Consider the following 18138-nt stretch of genomic DNA (forward strand, 5'->3'; position numbering starts at 1 on the left):
AACGCTTAATTCATTCTCAGGAACTTGTGTTATAAAACAAATATATCATTTTCTGAAGAACCTAAAAATCTAACATATTGCTGCTGCTGGATAAAGTACAGAGTACAAGGGACAAGCTTCCCAGTGAGTTTCATAGATTGTAAGGCCAGAAAGGACCATTACGTTCACATAATCTGACCTCCTGAATAACAGAGGCCATAACATTTTATCAGTAGTTCTTGCATCAAGCACATAACTTCTGGTTGAGCTAAAGCATATCTTGTAGAAAGAGAGCTAAGCTGAATTGAAAGAATTCTAGTAACAGAGAATCGAGCATAGGTAAATAGTTCCTAGGTAAACTGTTGCAATGGTTTATTACCCTCACTGTTAAAATTTTACACCATATTTCTAGTCTGAATCTCTAGTTTCAGTTTCCAGTAATTGGAAATTCTGTCTTTGACTGTTAAATTAAAGACCCCTCTACTGTAAGACATATTCTTCACATGTAGATACATGCAGACTGTGAAGAAGTCATCACTTAACTTTCTCACAGGAAGACAGGTTTCCCAGACCTCAGATCATTCTTGTACCTCTTTTCTGAAGTCTTTTCAGTTTGTCAACATTTTTTTAAAATTGTGAACACCAGCACTGGACACAGTATTTGTCTTATCAATGCTTTATGCAGAGATAATACCTTCTCCCTAGTCCTGTTTGATATTCCCCTGCTTATACATCCAATAATGGCATTAGCTCTCTTATGCATAGCATTGCACTCCTTTCCAAAATTCAGGGCTCCCCTCCCCGTTCTGTAAGGTCATTGTTCATAGATGTATGACCTTGTATTTCTGAGTATATTAAAATGGTTCAAATGAGTCCAACTTACCAAGCAATTCTGATTACTCAGTAGAACTGACTTCTCCTTAAAATTTACCACTCCATCTATTTTGTCATGTGAAAACTTTACTAGCAATGTTATATTTTCTTCCAGATCATTGATAAAGATATTGAATATCATTGGGCCAAGAACAGATCCATGCAGGACCCTAGAAAATATGTTGTGTGATGATTCCCTATTTACAGTTCTTTTTTGGGATGTCCCAGTGTTTAGTCCACATAATGTGTACTATGTTGATTTTTGTATAGTGCTGATTGGTTAATCCAAATATCATGTGATATTAAGTCAGATGCCTTACAGAAGTCTATGTCAACACAGTTGCCTTTGTCAACCAAATGTATAATCTCTTTAAAAAACAAAAAACACACACATTTATTTAACTAGATAACTTTTTAAGAAAACCATATTGATTGGCATTAGTTATGGTACTATTCTTTGTTACTTTACCGTTTTAATACCTATGCATCTTTTTTGGACTTTTTTATACCTTGAGTGCTTACAAATTCTGTCACTCCCCTGAAAGGGCAAAATCCCCTATTCCTGTTTGGAAGCGTGTATAACCATATGTTTTTGAAAAAAAAGCGTGTATAATGATCCAAAAGATAGTAGGACATACAGAGCAATATCAATAGTTAACCTAATCAATAAAATACCGACAAAAGTTGTTAAAAACTGCCTATTTCTTGCCCTGTCACTACAAATTCATGTTGGTTATATATGCACAGATTAACAATCAGGGATCTGGCCTGTATTGTGCCAGGTGCTATATGTGTGTAATTTTAAAAAGCTCCCAGAGACCTTAGATATGGTGAAAGACAACAGGTGAATAAAGCAGACCAGTGAGGAAGGGGAGGACAAGTTAACAGTGAAACAATCATGCTTATTAAAATAAGCAACAGCTATCGGACAGGGGCTGAGCCATGGCTTGTGCTTGATTAGGCAAACCTTACAATGGGGGGAGTCAAGGGAAGTGTAGTGTTATCTACTGAGATAACAGAGGAGAGGCTGAGGACTTAAAGAAGTCACTGATGTGGGTAGACTGGCAATCTCAGAAGGGTTGGATATGGCAGGGACTAAAAGGAGGCAGGGGAGCTATGTTGAAGGAGAAAAGGTGATGGTCAGGGAAATCAGCAATGGAAAGTGAGTGAGAGAGCTGTTCCAAACTTGCAGGTTAAACAAGGCCCTTCATAGCACAGAAAGTCTTCATTTTTGCCCCCCGGTATAGAAGGTTTGTGTGTCAACAGGGACAGTCTCTTAACATAGACCTGTTTTGTGGAGACAGTCTTGATTTCAGGATAATGATTCAACAGTGTACAACAGTGGTCACCAACCCATCAATTGCAATCGACTGGTTGATCCTAGGGACTCTCCCAGTGGATCACGATCTCTGGCTCTGGCAGCGCACCAGGGCTGCTGCAACGGCAGGCTCCCTGCCTGCCGTGGCCCCATACCGCTCCCGGAAGTGGCCAGCATGCCCCCACTGTCCCAGGGGGGAAGAGGGGGCAGGGGTCTCGGCATGCTGTTCCTGCCTGCAAGCACCGCTCCCGCAGCTCCTATTGGCCGGGAACGGGGAACTTCCAGGAGCGGCGTGGGGCCGGGGCAAGCAGGGAGCCTGCCTTAGCCTCACTGTGCTGCCAACCGGGAGCCACCTGAGGTAAGTGCACCCGTATCTCAGCCTTGAGTCCCCTCCCAGGGCCAGCACCCCATACCCCCACCTGCACCCCAAGCCCCTGCCCCAGCCCTGACCCCCTCCCAGAGCCAGCACCCCGCACCACCTCCTGCACCCTCACACTTTGCCCTAGCCCGGAGCCCCCTCCTGCACCCAAACACCCTCCCAGAGCTTGCACCCCTCACCGCCTCCTACACCCCAACCCACTGCCCCAGGCTCAGCCCAGAGCCCCCTCCTACATTGTGAACTCCTCAGCCCCAGCCCAGAGCCTGCACCCCTCCCCCTTAGCTTTGGGGAAGGTGCAGAGTAGATCCTGAGTTGCCCTTAAATTCAAAAAGTGATCTTTGGCATAAAAAGGTTGGAGGCCACTGGTGTACAATAACTATCAATCTATACAAATATCTGAAATGTACAATACAGTTATTTTTTCCCTCAGTGTGGAGGATTTCTCTGAGTCTCTGGATAATCACTGAAGCAGCATATTGGTACCTTTTTATTCTTTCCAGCTTAATTTATGTCCCTTCATTCAACAGCTTCCATCTTGCAGAACAAAAAGAAAAATGCATGACCTGGCCTCAACTATTTGTATTTTAGATTTTCCCTATTCCCCACCTAAGCTAAAAATACCTTTTTAGCATCTTGAACTTGAGTACCAGACCTAAAAAATGAAGTCAGCTGGAACTCAAGCTGCTGTGGTGCTTTTGCGCAAGCTGTCAACGATATAAAACTGAAACATCAAATTGGGAGGCGATTTCTCAAGAGAAACTTTAAAAAAAAAAATGGGACTTTGAAATTCTGTGAAAAATAAAATTGAGAGGGCTCAAACCATTCAAAATGAATAGGTGAAAACTTTTCCATTGAATTTCGCAAAATTCATTTTATCCAACTTTGCCCAGCTATATTAAATTTAAACATTTTAAAAAATAAAAGTTAATCTTACTGCTATTTATACTCTTCTTTTGACATTAGCTAGTGTTGACATGGCAGAATCATCTAGCTTTCAACAGTGTATTCCTCAAAGTAACTGTGCGGGGAGACATGTTGCACTTCAACCTGTGTATCTTGATGTAAGCAGAACACCTACTGATAACAGTGGGAATTTGCTTAATAGCACAGCTTAATTTCAGACACTGTTTTATCACTGGCCAATATGAAAAGCATATAATCAAGTGAAATATTTCAATCTTTACTTGCTTTTTTCTTTTGATATCTAGACATCACTAAATATATGTTCCTCTTTTTATAGGCATGCTGTCTTCTTTTTCTTCTAGAATAGGTGTCCCCAAACTGGGAGTCGCAAGGTTCTTATGTGGAGCTCATGAGCTCTAAGCCCCCACACATGGCAGGGCTCCACTTGTAAGCCCTAGCCCCGCGCATGTTGGGGCTGACAGCCTGAGCCCGTCCAGCCCTACTCTGCCTCCAAAATAGAAGTTTGCTCGGGGGTGCCATTTTCCCTAAGGCTATCCCTAGGACTGAGACAACATTAGAGGGCTTGATTGTTCAGCAGCTATAGAGCTGCATTAAACCAATCAGAACACTGAGATCGGCAAAAAAGAGTAATTTATAATTTAAAAGTCAGACATATAGGCAGGGGCGGTGCTAGGGGAGGTCTTTTTTGGCCTATAGCCACTCCAAAATTTGCCGTAGGTCCCCCCCCCCCAGTGCAAAGGTCAAACATTATGCAGAAGTAATGGATTTTACCTTGCAGGGCAGGAAATCCCCTGAGTGTTGCTGGGCTCTACCTATAGGTTCATTGTCCCTACTTTAAAATGTTTTAAAACTTTTTGCATTTTAATTTTCACCATGATTCAAATTTGAATAGTAAAACACTGAGTCAAAGTCTTATGTGTTAGCTGTGTAAGTCTGAAATAATTTATTCATTTCTGGATTTGCAACAGTGTAACTAATCTAAGAATATGGGCTATTGTTTTAATAGATATTTGTAAAAATATTATTTTGAATTAACATCATGTTTATGAAAATATTTAAAATCAGACCTGTTTGTATATAATTTTTAATTGTTCTTTGTGAATGTGTTCTGAAAATGTATTCTCATTTCAGGGTTAGCCAGCAAAATAGAACCAATCTTATGACTGCTGATAATTTATCAATTTGTTTCTGGCCAACTCTGATGAGACCTGATTTTGAAAACCGAGAGTTCCTGTCTACCACCAAGATTCACCAGTCGGTTATAGAGACCTTCATTCAACAGTGCCAGTTTTTCTTTTACAATGGAGAGATAGTAGAAACCTTCAACCCTGTGGCATGTCAGCCACCACCATCCAATACAGTGCAGATGGTGGAACCCATGGTACCACTTCAGTTACCACCACCATTGCAACCTCAGCTGATACAACCACAATTACAAGCAGATCCTCTTGGTATTATATAAATAGAAGAAGACACAGGCAGCCTGGCATTGGACAGAAAATAAAGCTAGACATGCATGTTTCAGGATTCAGTAATGTACTTCATATTTATGAAAAATAATTCACATCCAAACTGATGGGACATTTTTGTTATAACCCATACTGTATTTCCTCATTCATACACACTGCAGATCAAAACCATGGGATAAGCATGACTGGAGAGATTTAATTTTTAAAAACAAAAATAGCTATAAAGTACAAAGCTGCTGCTGCATGAAACCTTATTGCAATCACTATATCATTCCTGTGGCAGTTTGTCACAATATATTGTGAATAAAATTTTTCTATAGAAATTTAATGATTTAAAATATCACATTTTTGAGACATTCAGTGCTTACAGCCTGCTTTATGGCTGTTTTTGTTATTTAATGTGCTATTTTTGTCAGCGTTATTCACATTCAAGCATTCTGTGTAGACAACTGAGGCCCAGCTGTAGTTTATTTCGTAACCTCCTGGCTACTTATGCTATAGTATGCTTGGGATGGTTTTTGAAAAAATGCAAAATGCACTGTTGAAAATATTACAATCCTGCACCTTCCATCTTTACTTCTAAGTAAACCTGTGGGACAGTTTGTTGAGGGGTGGGTAAACTTGCTTATTATTTCTTACAGCACAATGCCAAGGACATGCTTGTTGTAAAAGTGAATTTCAAATATTGTGCAAAAATTTTGATGTCTCCTAGTTATTTCCTTATGTTCCATTACTGAATTAAACATTTTGTAATACTGTTAATTCTGTAAACAGCTGCATGTTTAAAAGATCATTGATGGTCTTGTAAACTTAATCTAATATATTTTAGATATTTTAATTTTTCCCACTTGGGAACACATCTAGTGTGTAGAAAATAGTTCATGACATTTTCATATAAGGTTATTAACTTTTCATACATAAACATGAAATTTGTTGTAGTAAAATTCTGTAAACCAAACAATGTTTTAATCTAGGACTTCAATTTAATCTGTTCTTTAAATCTATTTTTGTGTGGCCCTTGAAAGATATACAAAAATGCATTGCTAATATATAGCAATAAATACTTTGGGTACTGACAATTAACCTCTTTGGAGTGTATATATAAAATCACAAATTTGTATTCATATTTTTTCTGTGGTATGTTGTACTAAAAATTCAAAATTACTGACATTTTGCACCATTTTTAATTATAACTTTTTTTCTTTCATGTTGGTACCAATTTTGCTTTAAAAGAGTGCTGCTTTTTTTAATTTTTATTTTTTTTAAACATTTAATTGGTGGTAACCATTTTAGAAGACTACACATTGTAGCAGAATTGAGAGGAGGCCATAAGTAAAAAATATTTGTGAGACTTTTAGCAGTTTTTTTCTTTCATGCTCAAATTATAGCTTTTTTGGGGGGGGGGCCTGGAAAGGGGAAAAAAATAAATTTGGTTCACTCAGCTGCTAGGATATGTTATGTGTAGTTTAAAAAAGCTTTATGGTGGTCACCGTTGTAATCTTCATTCATAATGAGATTTTGCAATCGTCTTCTATGTATTATAGTAAATAGATGATTTTGAGAATTAAGGCTCTTAAGAGTTTTTGATTTACTCCATTTTCCTAAAATAAAAATTGCCTTTCCCAATTATGTCCTAGGTATTGTACTTCTAATTATGACTTGGATTATCATTCTAGATTAAGATGATTGCATAAACAAGGCTGCTGTTGAAGTACATACATATGATAAATTATCTGGATATTTGTGTTATATTCTTGCAAGTAATTATCTTTTCTAAGAAAACAAGAACAAAAAGCCCTATTCCTGTTGCAAAGCACACAGGAATTGATAAAGTACAAAAATAAAGTCTGTCCTGTAAATTGTTGTATTCTTAACTTGTTCTACATTACATCTGTTGTCTACATAGCTTTTATTTATAGGTGTCAGCCTAACATTGGCATGTTTAGCAAAGAAAAATTAAACTTTCAAGAGTTTTATAAACTGTTTCTAGGTTGCTAAAGAATTTATTTTTCTACTATATATGGTATAGACAAAGTATCAAACTGTACAGGAAACAAACCTGGCTATTTCTAATGGAAGGAGGCTAAAAAGAAAACTATATTTAAAAGTTCTAGCTGGTAAAACAATTTTCAGTCTTTGTGTTGTGAATTTCATTTTTAAGTTTCTGCTTCCTGTGTGGAAGTATACGTTTAGTTGGCCATGATGTTAAATTCATCTTTGATTACAAAATTATGTATTTTTTATGTTACAAATACATTTCCACAACTCCATTTCAAGTTAAGCTTATTATAGATCCAAAAATATTTGCAATATCATCTGTTCTTATGTATTCTATTATGACTGCATCACTTATTCCATAATGAGTTGTTTAAATGCTGCTCTTATATTTGGCCTGGTTAGAAATTGTCTTTAGCTCTTACTAAAAGGTTCATTTAAAAAAAAAAAAAAAAAAAAGCTTGGTATGACACTCCTATTTGCTGACATTGTCAGTATTTCTTGTGTAGTCTTTAGATTAATATTAAAATACTATATGGCTATATATTTAGTAACTGAAAATAAAGATACTAGAAAATTATACCATTGCTATTTTAAAGTGAAGTTTATAGGTAATCTTTAGTACTGCTATAAAGCAAGGAATAATGTCATTCCATATTGATTCTCCATAGTTTGGCTAATGGAATTGTCATATAATTGTTCTAATGAAAGTTCAAACCATGAAAAGCATTGCTTTAAATTTTTTTAAATTGAGCATTTTTACGATAATCATAAGAGCAGTATCTTGATAAACATGAAAACATGTTATGTTGTCTTGAGCATCTCACATTGACACTTTAACTCGGATTAGTACTTTATGTATTTTGTTATAGGCAAATTTTGCTACTAAAATGTATTGCTTTTAAATGTGTTCTTTCAGTAGATTATTCTTTAAATCCCACACATTGAGTTTGAAAAGTGGCATTTCGTTACGTAATGTTTTACAGATTATTTTAAAATTCATTATATACACAACTTTATGGATTTTGAGCATACATAGTGTGTATAGGTGACAGATTTCTGACTTCAATGAAGAGAAACATTTTTTTCTTGTATGTTTTCTGCATTTCTTGAATAGTGGTTGCTAGAAATTACCATAGACTTGTTTATTTTCAAGGTACTGGAATTTTGTTCCTAATATCTCTGGTAAATATATACAGAGGGAAACTTAACTGGAGATTTAAAAAAATGTAGGTCTTAGCTTCCATGGTGATTTCAGTTTTTATACAGTATTTGTGATGCTATTTGTCAACTGGAATGAATATATATATATTATATTATAATATATATATATATATATATATATATATATATATATATATAATAATTTTAAAAAGTCAGATCTTTGTTCTTTGTTTATAATTAATGTAATCCTGTGTTGCACCACCAACAGAATACTGCAGTGAATTAAATATCAGTGAAACTTATTCTGTATAAAGAATTCAATGAATAAAACATTAAGATGCTTACTGTGTACAATGTTCAGTTTAGTTGCCTATTAAAATTTTAAAGGCAAAATCACCCAATAACTTTCAATTAAATGCCAAGGTGAAATTTAGCAGTCCGTCTTTACAAACTGACTACACCAAATGTTTTATAATTCAGTAGTTTTCTTCTATCTCTTACATTACTTATAAAACTTGAAAAGCTGTTTGGTTTCTTGAATATTTAAGTATAAAAGCATTCCAATAAGGGATAACTTCTCCCCTTGTATTGATGCATGCAATAATTGAATCATCTTTAGGAATATATTGCTCCATGAAGATGTGTATATACACATACACTGAAGAAGCATAGACCCCCTGAAAATGACAAAACCTGTAAAATATTTTTATCCTTTACGAACTGAGGACTTTGTTCAACAGAAGTTAAATTCCGTGTCTCAGATAGTGTCTCGATTTTTTTAACCTGATTTGAGCTGTTCAACAGGAAATTGGTTATGATTATGCAAACATTTTTCTTGATATTGGCATGCCGAGAAACTGTTTAAAAATGAAGAATTATATTTTTTTTATCCTTGCTTGGAACACTAATCCTCAACTAAAATTATCTATGCATATTTTGAGGCTATTTTTAAATTCTCTAATTTATATAATATTGGTCAATTTTCCATGGATTGCTGTTCTGCTATTCCTAGACAGGAATACATCCTCTAATTTTCAAACTTGATACTTACACTGTTTTAATTCTTGCACATGTGGCCATTCAGGAGGTATTTGCTATTTCAATGTCTGTCAGAGTGCAATGAGCAATATAGCTTATGACAGTGGTTTTCAACCCGTTTTCATCTGCAGACCCCTAAAAAATTTGGAATGGAGGTGCAAACCTCTTTGGAAATTCAACCTGTGGTCTGTGAACACCTACCATAAAAGTCTTAGACTGAAGACTGACTGAACAGGATTGAGCTATAAATGTTGCATGTGTTCAGCACGGCATTTGATACAGTGCGAGAAAGGGTGCTAAACTGTGGGCTTCTATGATAATGACAGTGCTTCCAGGTTTTGACCTGTAGATGGGGGCATTCACATAATTTTGATTGATCAGAAAAATGGAAGGCCTTTTCTGGGATCTGAAACTTTAATTTCATAGTCACCTTTCATGGACCCCTTAGATATAGTCTGCAGACGACCAGTTGAAAACCACTGGTTTATGATGTAGTAATCGCTACAAAAACTTTCTGGCTGCCTTCAAATCCAGATTAACCCTATATGTTTTCTTAGATCAGCAAATGTTGTTATCTGAACATTATTCTGTCAAAGATGAATGTCCTTTGCCTGCATCATATTTTAATCTTTCATTATATTTTGCCATATGCAAGATTCTCAAGATTTTCACTAGGTTATCTAAGTGATTCACTAGATTCTGTACACTTCCCTTTAGCTTCATCATTTCCTGTGCTGAAACTTAACTATAATAAAGTGTTCAGACTTTAGGGGTAAAATTTGTGCTCACTTGGGGTCAATTTATCCCTGTTGGTAACTCCATTGGGCTTCAGTGGACTATAGCAAGGATGAATTTGGTCCACTACCTTGTTTGTCAAAGTGAATGCTATCTTTCCTTTACTTATCCACAAGCTCTTTTCAGAAATGTATAGGAGCTTTACTACAGCTAATCCTTGTTACCTGTCTTCATTCCTAGATGGATGTAGTGCATATATACTTTGATCTTTTTGGTGTTGAATTGCGGTTCATTGACATTTTTCCACCATTATAGTTCCTTTGGACTCTACACAACAGGGTTTTAAATACTGCCTGATTATATTGCATATATTATACTGCTACTTGCAGCTTGACCCTAAATCCAGTCCTACCAAGAAGAGCTGTCAAAGGAATCTGTTTTAGGGTTATGTCTACAGAGCAGCTAGGAGGATGCTTCCTTGTACTGCTAGACAGCCATGCACTACCTCTCCTTGAGCTAGTGTGCTAAAATTAGCAGTTTGAGCGCAGTGGCTCAGGTGAACTGCATGAACAGGTACTTGAGTTGGGTGGGATTGTACCCAAAATGGCTAGCTTGTGCTGCTTCTGCCACATGGCTATTTTTAATGTGCTAGCTCAAGGAGAGCTAGCGTGTCTCTAGGTACTCTTGCTGGGAAGCACCCTCCTGTCTTCTGTGTAGCAATACCCTTAGGTACTTATGACTCCCATCACCATAGCATCTGAGCACCTCATAATCTGTAGTGTTAATCCTCGTAATACCTCTATGATGGTGGAAAGCACCATTGTCCCCATTTTACAGATGGGGAACTGAAGGGAAGGCATATATCAACCACGACTGCCTTCATCCTTCAGGATTGTGAGGCATTAGTGAAATTTATCTGCAGGGAGTTTTGCTTTTTAAATTTGTGGAGCTATATCATAGAATCATAGAATATCAGGGTTGGAAGGGACCTCAGGAGGTCATCTAGTCCAACCCCCTGCTCAAAAGCAGGACCCATCCCCAATTAAATCATCCCAGCCAGGGCTTTGTCAAGCCTGTTTTGTTATCTTTTGTTTTGAAGGTGTGATTTTGTGGAGGGAGATGAATTGGTGAAAAAGTAGGGCACTGTAAGGAAGAGCCCTCCATGAGGGAAAGCAGGTCTGTTCTTGGAGTTTATCTGAGCCCCCAACAGTGACAGCTTGGCCCTCCCAAAGACCAACATCAGCATGGACTTCTGCCCCAGATTCGCTAGCCATTTTCCCTCTTACTTCATCTGTCTCAGGTAATCTATAATCAAGGTGACCTGTGAGGGCAAAGCTGGTAGTGAGGAGCCTTCGTATCAATAGTGGAAGACGAGATTGTTGTAAATTCCTACCAAATTATCAATAGAGAAAACTCAGAAGAACAATTTTATCCCTTTTAGCTGCTCAGAGACTCAAATGGCTCATCAACTTCTGAGGGCAAACTGTCAAAACATCAGTCATCCCAATGGGACTGATGTGCCCTAACTTCAAAGAATATGGGCAGTCCTGGATAGAAAGATGTTAATATCAATTCCTCTGCCTTCCACCCCAAGTCCAAACACTTGATCCAAAGCATATCCAGCCTCATGAATGGATCTTAAAACTACCTGGGACAGTAGAATGATGATCATGGCAGCCATGGAATTCTAAGTTACCAATCTTGGTGATTCCAGCACCAGTGTAATAAGGAACCTAATCAACCCAGAAGGCTCTTTTGTATTAGTGTGGGGCAGCCTACATGCTTACACTAACCCTATCTTATCCTTAACTTGATTGCAGTATACGGAATATTTAAAGATTGCTTGTCATGGCTGTGGAAGAAGTGAAAAACTGCCTTTCTTCAATTCTGCTATAGCTTCTCAAACATCTCGCACAGCAGAACTGTGCTGAGTGATTGAATCCTCGCTGTGTCCACTTGGTTGCAGATTGAATTTTTCCTTGTGGAGAGCTTTCATGTTACTTTGCAGACGAAGTTCAAATTTGGACTGAGGTACCCATTGCTATGGAAACTCAACCATATGTGGAGAAGGACATGAGTTCGTCGTCTTTGCTTGAGTTGCAGCCAGTATTACTCTCAGAGACTGTGGAGGTGCTGTAGCTGCTTCCTGACAATGTGTGAGTTGCAGTCTTATCCTTTCTGGCTAGTGAAGGCCAGTGAAGAAGTAATGGGTCCATTATTTGTCAAGATTGTGAATGTTTTTCTGTGGGTGGATGAGAACAGGATCCCAGCACCTCTTAAATAAGCTATTGAGAGATTCATGCTCATGAAACCAACTCTTGATATTCACATTCTGGCTACCAGCCTATGTCCCATCTCCCATTTTTAAGGAAGGTCATTGAGATTTCCTTGGATTCAAACAGGTCATAGGCCCTAACAGGGGGTAGAAACCTCCCTGGTTGCATTAGTTTATTATATCCAAGCATTGAACAAAGATTAAGGGTGTATGATTCTTATAAATTTGTCAGCAGCTTTTGATACAGTTGACTGAGATTTTGTTGACTCATTTACAGACAGGAGCAGGGATGGATGGCACTGCTTTTGAGTGGCTGTTATCTTTCTGAGGACCCCAAAGGGGAGTTGTGGTCAATGGTTTCTCTGTCCCAAGAGTGCTCTTTTGTAGCTGCTGAAGGGGTCTGTACTATCACCTTTCTTGTTCATAGGGTATATGAGATTGTTAGCGAGGAGACATGGGTTGCCGTGTATTTAGTGCACTGATGATACCGAGCTTAATGAGAGAGTACAACAGCACTTTCAAAAACACAGGGTGCTTTTAAATTCTGGGCTACTCTTGGATGCTCAGATAGGGCTGTGGCCAAGAGTACTTTTTCTACTAACTCTTGACCAGAGTAGTGTAACCTTTTCTTTTCAATGAATTCTTTGTCACCTCAATATTAGATTGCTGTAATGCACTCAGGACCATTTAGAAGCTGAGCCTACTGCAGAATGCTGCATGTGGGAAGCACAGTAGACTAGTGTTCTGCACTGGCTTCCAGAAAATTTCTGGTGGAAATGAAAGGTGGTGTTTAACCTATAGAGCCCTAAATGGGTTGGGACCTGATATACCTGCAGTATCTTGTCTCCTCCTCATACTGCCACAGCAAAGATGCTTGAGCTGGAGCTGCCATTCTATGGATGAGAGGGATCTGCTGTCAGGACATGCTCCGAGGAGGAGGATTCAGTTTTGAAACAGGGTCCGCATGCTTGGATTGCCAGAACATACGTTTGTTAGGCTTTGCAGTGTTCCCAGAAGGCTATATTCCCCCCACGTGCCCCCCCCTCTCTCTTTTCTAAGGTTGTTGAGAAGGTGCTGGGCTCGGGTGACTCTATAGGCAATCGTTTCCTTATTTCTGTTATTTAACTGATTAGAAAATATGATTAAATTCTTGCTGAATGCTCATAGTGATAATGTGTTAGCTTTAAAATTATGCGATAATTGTGCAGAGTCCTGGATGTTAACTTTTATTTTAGAAACTTAAAAGAAATGAATAGCTAATGGTTTCTACAAGAGAGTTTGATTCTTTGGTTGTTGCAACGGTTAAGGAACCTACACTGGAATGTTTAATTTTCTTCTATTAACCATTGATACCAAAGGTGGTCCTGACTAATTTAGATAAAGTATATATGCAAGTTATCACTTGTCTGAAGAAGGGTATGCCATGTAATACCAAAATTGTAGGTGGGGAGGAAGGTCTTCTATGAGATGTGTTGAATATGTAATCACATAAGCATCAAAGGGTATGTATACACTGCAAGGTAAGCCCAGGCATCAAATCAGACTCAAGCCTAAACCGCACTTCTGTCTAAACACAAATTGCACTAACCCAGTGCTGCAGGACTCCATGGGGAGGGAAGGTCCAAGCCTGAGTCAAGCCAGGACCCAGGGTTCAAGCCTTATTGCTTTACAGTGTAAATACAGCAGCACTAGACTCATGCTCTGGGAGTCCACTAAAAGCATTCCACAAGCCCTCGGGTGAACTTTTTGTCTGGACAGTCAAGTTTTCTCACTGCACCACCAGCAAAGGGCTGGAGTGGCCACTTTTTGGGAGGGCACTAGAAGTTTTAGATATGCGTGGCTGGATGCAAGCCCGCATAATATAGTGTAGACACCGAAGCCCCAGATTGGGACTCAGGGGTCAAAAATCCCTAACCTGGGGTTACAAATAAGTATAGACGCTCAAGCCCTAGGTTAACAAACCCAGAGTCTACTAACTTGAGTTCTGCTAAACCTGGGCTTACATTGCAGTGTAGACATATCCTAAGAAATAAGCTCAAAGGGTGGGATCCACAAAGGGATTTTGGCATTAGGCATTACAATGCTGAGTGTCACAGTGCCTAGAAAATCACAGGAACAATTCTGCCATCCACAAATCCAAGTTTGGCACTTAAGCTTCTTGTACAATGAATAGGGAGAGAGAGGTGGTTAAAAATGGGATCCACAAAAGCCAGCATGCTAGAAAGGATGCCACCTAACCTAGCCAATGGGAAATGATGATGATGGGGGGGAAGGTGTTAAACCCCTCTTCTCTCTCAAAGATAGGTGCCTAAGTCCAGGCTGCAGGGAGGTGCCTGTCTGCTCAGAACCAGCCACCTGGAGTCAGATGGATCGGCGCCTAAGTCACTTCTTGCAGGAATGAGTTCAGTGCTTGCCTCACACTACACAGATGGTTGGAGGAGGAGGTGGTGATGAGGGCCTTCCCCCTCATAACTTTTAGCCTAGTAGTTAGGGCACTCACCTGGGATGTGAGAAACTGAGGTTAAATTCCCCCTCTCTCTGCCAGAGGTAGAGAGGATTTGATGAGGGGTCTGCCACCTCTCAGGGGACTGATCTAACCACTGGGTATTCCGATGTGGGCTTCCCTCAATTTCTCCTGTTGAAACTGTTCCACTGTGGATAAATAATGAAAGAATGGTTGGAGCAGGGGGACTGGACCTGCAGCCTCCCACCTCCCCAGGTGGATGCTCTTACCACTGGACTACAGAGCCATTCTGTCTCATGTGCTCCCTCCCACGCAACAGTCTGCGTCAGAGAGAGAGTGAGAGTGCCTTTGGGACCCACTCCAGTAGATGTGCTCAAAGGCTGCCTAGTGGATCGGGCCCTGCATGTGACTTAAGCGGTAGGACAGGACCTGATCCGCTAGGCATGCTCACGGGCCGCCAAGTGGATAAGGGTCTGCATACAACCTAGGTGGATGAAGATGTATCTTCCCCTGGTTTGTGAATTGCTCTGGGGCATAGGGCTTAGGCAGGAGATGGACAGCTAGAGGGTGGCAGCATTGTACTTAGATTCATAAATACTAAGGTCAGAAGGAACCATTATGATCATCTAGTCTTACCTCCTGCATAACGCAAGCCACAGAATTTCACCCACCCACTCCTGCGAAAAACCTCTCACCTATGTCTGAGGTATTGAAGTCCTCAAATCGTGGTATGAAGACTTAAAGGAGCAGAGAATCCTCCAGCAAGTGATCCGTGCCCCATGCTACAGAGGAAGGCGAAAAACCTCAGGGCCTCTTCCAGTCTGCCCTGGAGGAAAATTCCTTCCCGACCCCAAATATGGTGATCAGCTAAACCCTGAGCATATGGGCAAGATTCACCAGCCAGATACTACAGAAAATATAGGGGTAACTCAGATCCCACCCCATCTAATATCGCATCACAGGCCATTGGGCCTATTTACCATGACTATTTAATTACCAAAACCATGTTATCCCATCATACCATCTCCTCCATAAACTTATCAAGTTTAATCTTAAAACCAGATAGATCTTTTGCCCCCACTGCTTCCCTTGGAAGGCTATTCCAAAACTTCACTCCTCTGATGGTTAGAAACCTTCGTCTACTTGCCCCAGGGTCTACAATTTAGCTACCTAGGGAACTTTTACAGTGGAAAGGTAGGAACCAAGTGAATTTAGGTGCTTACAGGGTTAGGTGACAGCCAAGCAGGAGTTTCATGGATCTCAGTGATGCATATGGGGACTTAGGCACCTAACTCTGGAGTTTAGGTATTTAAGTCGCTTTGTGGATCACACCAAAAGCTTGTTGAATTATCAGTAAGGAAACAACCATTTAAGAGGGAATGGGAGTTTTGACTACGTATTCAAACCATTTTTTAACAGATGATCAGCTGGAGGGAGATATGGTAGATGGGTCTTTAATCTTTCTAGTATGGCTGAGCAGACATAGAATGCAAACCACCCTGCCTATCTAGTCTGCCTGGCCTAATGAAATGCTAGGGGCACTTACTACATTAACTGTCAACAGTATTTACTATTTATAGCTTTACCACTCTAAGTGCCATCAGAGAATGTTCTTGATGAGAAGAAATAGGAGACAGTCTGCTCCAGCTTCCCTCCACAATATGAGACTTGAGCTGCAGAGAAGATGGGGACTTTGGGGAAGCACGTTTTATTCTAAAGTGTATCAATGTCTTTGTCTTTTTTTTTGAAAGCTATGCTTGAATTTACTGCTGAAATACTTTTTCTGCTTCTCTGTTCTCTCCAGTTGTGGGTGCTAACAGAAAACTCTGGATCCATGACTTTTGGTGACTCCTAAGAAGCTTGTACACTGCCATCCTGTGTTGGAGGCAAGTATTCCTTATTGGAAATACACAGATGTGAACATGTTTCCTTCATGGCATCTAGTATGTTGTATTTTTCTCCACCTGAGTTAACTGATGTTTCCTTTCAGCTGCAACTGACATTTTTAGCTCTCCTCCAGAGACAGGATTTGTTTGCAAGTCTATAATATTAAATCACAAAATACTACATTGTGTGTCAATTAAGACAGGTCTATACACAACATACCTAACCCAAAAGCAATAGTTAAGACAGCTTACCCTCTATTCCACTTAGAGAGAGAGAGACCTCACCATTGGAGCAATCGTCATCCACCCTGAACTTTGCCCTAGTATGGATGCTAGTCTTCCAGCAACCACTCCTCCAAGCTTTCATACCCACCACAGAGACAAGACTAAGGCCTGGTCTACACCTAAAACTTTGGTCGTCCTAGCTACGTTGCTCAGAGTGTGAAAAATTCTCATCCCTGAAAGACATAGTTAAGCCAAACTAAGCCCCAGTGTAGCTACCACTAGGTCAATGAAAGAATTCTGTCTCTGAGGAGGGTGGGTGGATGTATTACAGCTACAACAAAACCCCTTCCATCACTGTAGCAAGTATCTCTACTACAGCACTACAGCAGTGGAGCTGCAGCTGTGCCACTGTAGTGCTTGTAATGTAGACATACTCTATGGCAGTGGTTTTCAACCTGTGGTCTGCAGACCCCTGGGGATCCGCGGGCTATGTCTCAGGGATCCGTGAAAGGTGACTATGAAAATAAAGTTTCAGATCCCAGAAAAGGCCTTCCATTTTTCTGATCAATCAAAAGTATGTGACTACCTCCACCTACAGGTCAAAACCTGGAAGAAGTGTTGTTACCATAGAAGGCCACAGTTTTGCACCCTTTCTCATGCTGCGTCAAATGCAGGACCTGAATAGTGATGGATTTATCAGGGATCTTCCCTAGGGCCTGTGGTTCGAAACCACCTGTCTAATAGGCTCCTTACTAAAGACTCACCACAAGAATCTGGATAACCTGATAATCTGCTGCAAAATGTGATGTCGGATAAACGACTGGAGATCATTGACCATGTCAGACTGCATTTATCAGTATCTGATCTTCTGATATTGGCCAAAGTTTCGGCAGGCCCACCGTGGCCTGAACTTGAATAAATTCCCTCACCCCCCTACAGATCTCTGCACTATCCTAAGAGCAGTGATAGTCAAGGTTCTGAAGTGTCTGAGGCATCTGTTTGGGGTCCTTGTTGGCTCCCAGTACCAAGTCTTGAAATCTATTCACCTGTAATTGAGACAAATGTTGGCTATGCCACCTTTAATCCCAGGGATATGTTTAGTGGTAAAACAGCTGTTACAGGTTTAAACATTGCAGGATAAATACTCTCACCAGCCCCAACATGCTTAGTGATTTGAATGACTAGCTGTTAATAACATGCACTACCACCAGGTTTTCACTCCAGAATCTCACTCTTTTGTTTGCAGACTGCACCCCGTAATTTGTCACTGCAGCTAAAATGAGAGGAAGTTCCATGAAAGTTATGTCCTCAACTACTCCCCTTTCTATCCAATCAGTGGGCCATCTCTGAGCATGCCATGTGCTTTGATAGAAAAGTTTTATCCAGATGCCCCTGGATTGAACTTTTAGGTCTA

The 18138-nt window shown here is 39.8% G+C and overlaps 1 protein-coding gene across 3 annotated transcripts in view; it reads left to right on the top strand.

The window, feature by feature from the left end:
• ARHGAP5 (Rho GTPase activating protein 5) overlaps positions 1 to 18138 on the top strand; it is a 92905-nt gene that overhangs the window by 73022 nt on the left and 1745 nt on the right. For 2 of the 3 annotated variants that reach the window (XM_048853305.2, XM_048853306.2), the window contains exon 8: positions 4605 to 6927. In XM_048853305.2, coding sequence (XP_048709262.1) covers positions 4605 to 4935 — 331 coding nt within the window. In that variant the 3' untranslated portion in view covers positions 4936 to 6927. Of the gene's footprint in view, positions 1 to 4604; positions 6928 to 16417; positions 16500 to 18138 lie in introns of those variants that run through there. The other variant, XM_075129750.1, reaches the window with a different exon arrangement.

The sequence above is a fragment of the Caretta caretta genome, chromosome 6, assembly GCF_965140235.1.
Source record: "Caretta caretta isolate rCarCar2 chromosome 6, rCarCar1.hap1, whole genome shotgun sequence".
NCBI classification, from domain to species: domain Eukaryota; kingdom Metazoa; phylum Chordata; order Testudines; family Cheloniidae; genus Caretta; species Caretta caretta.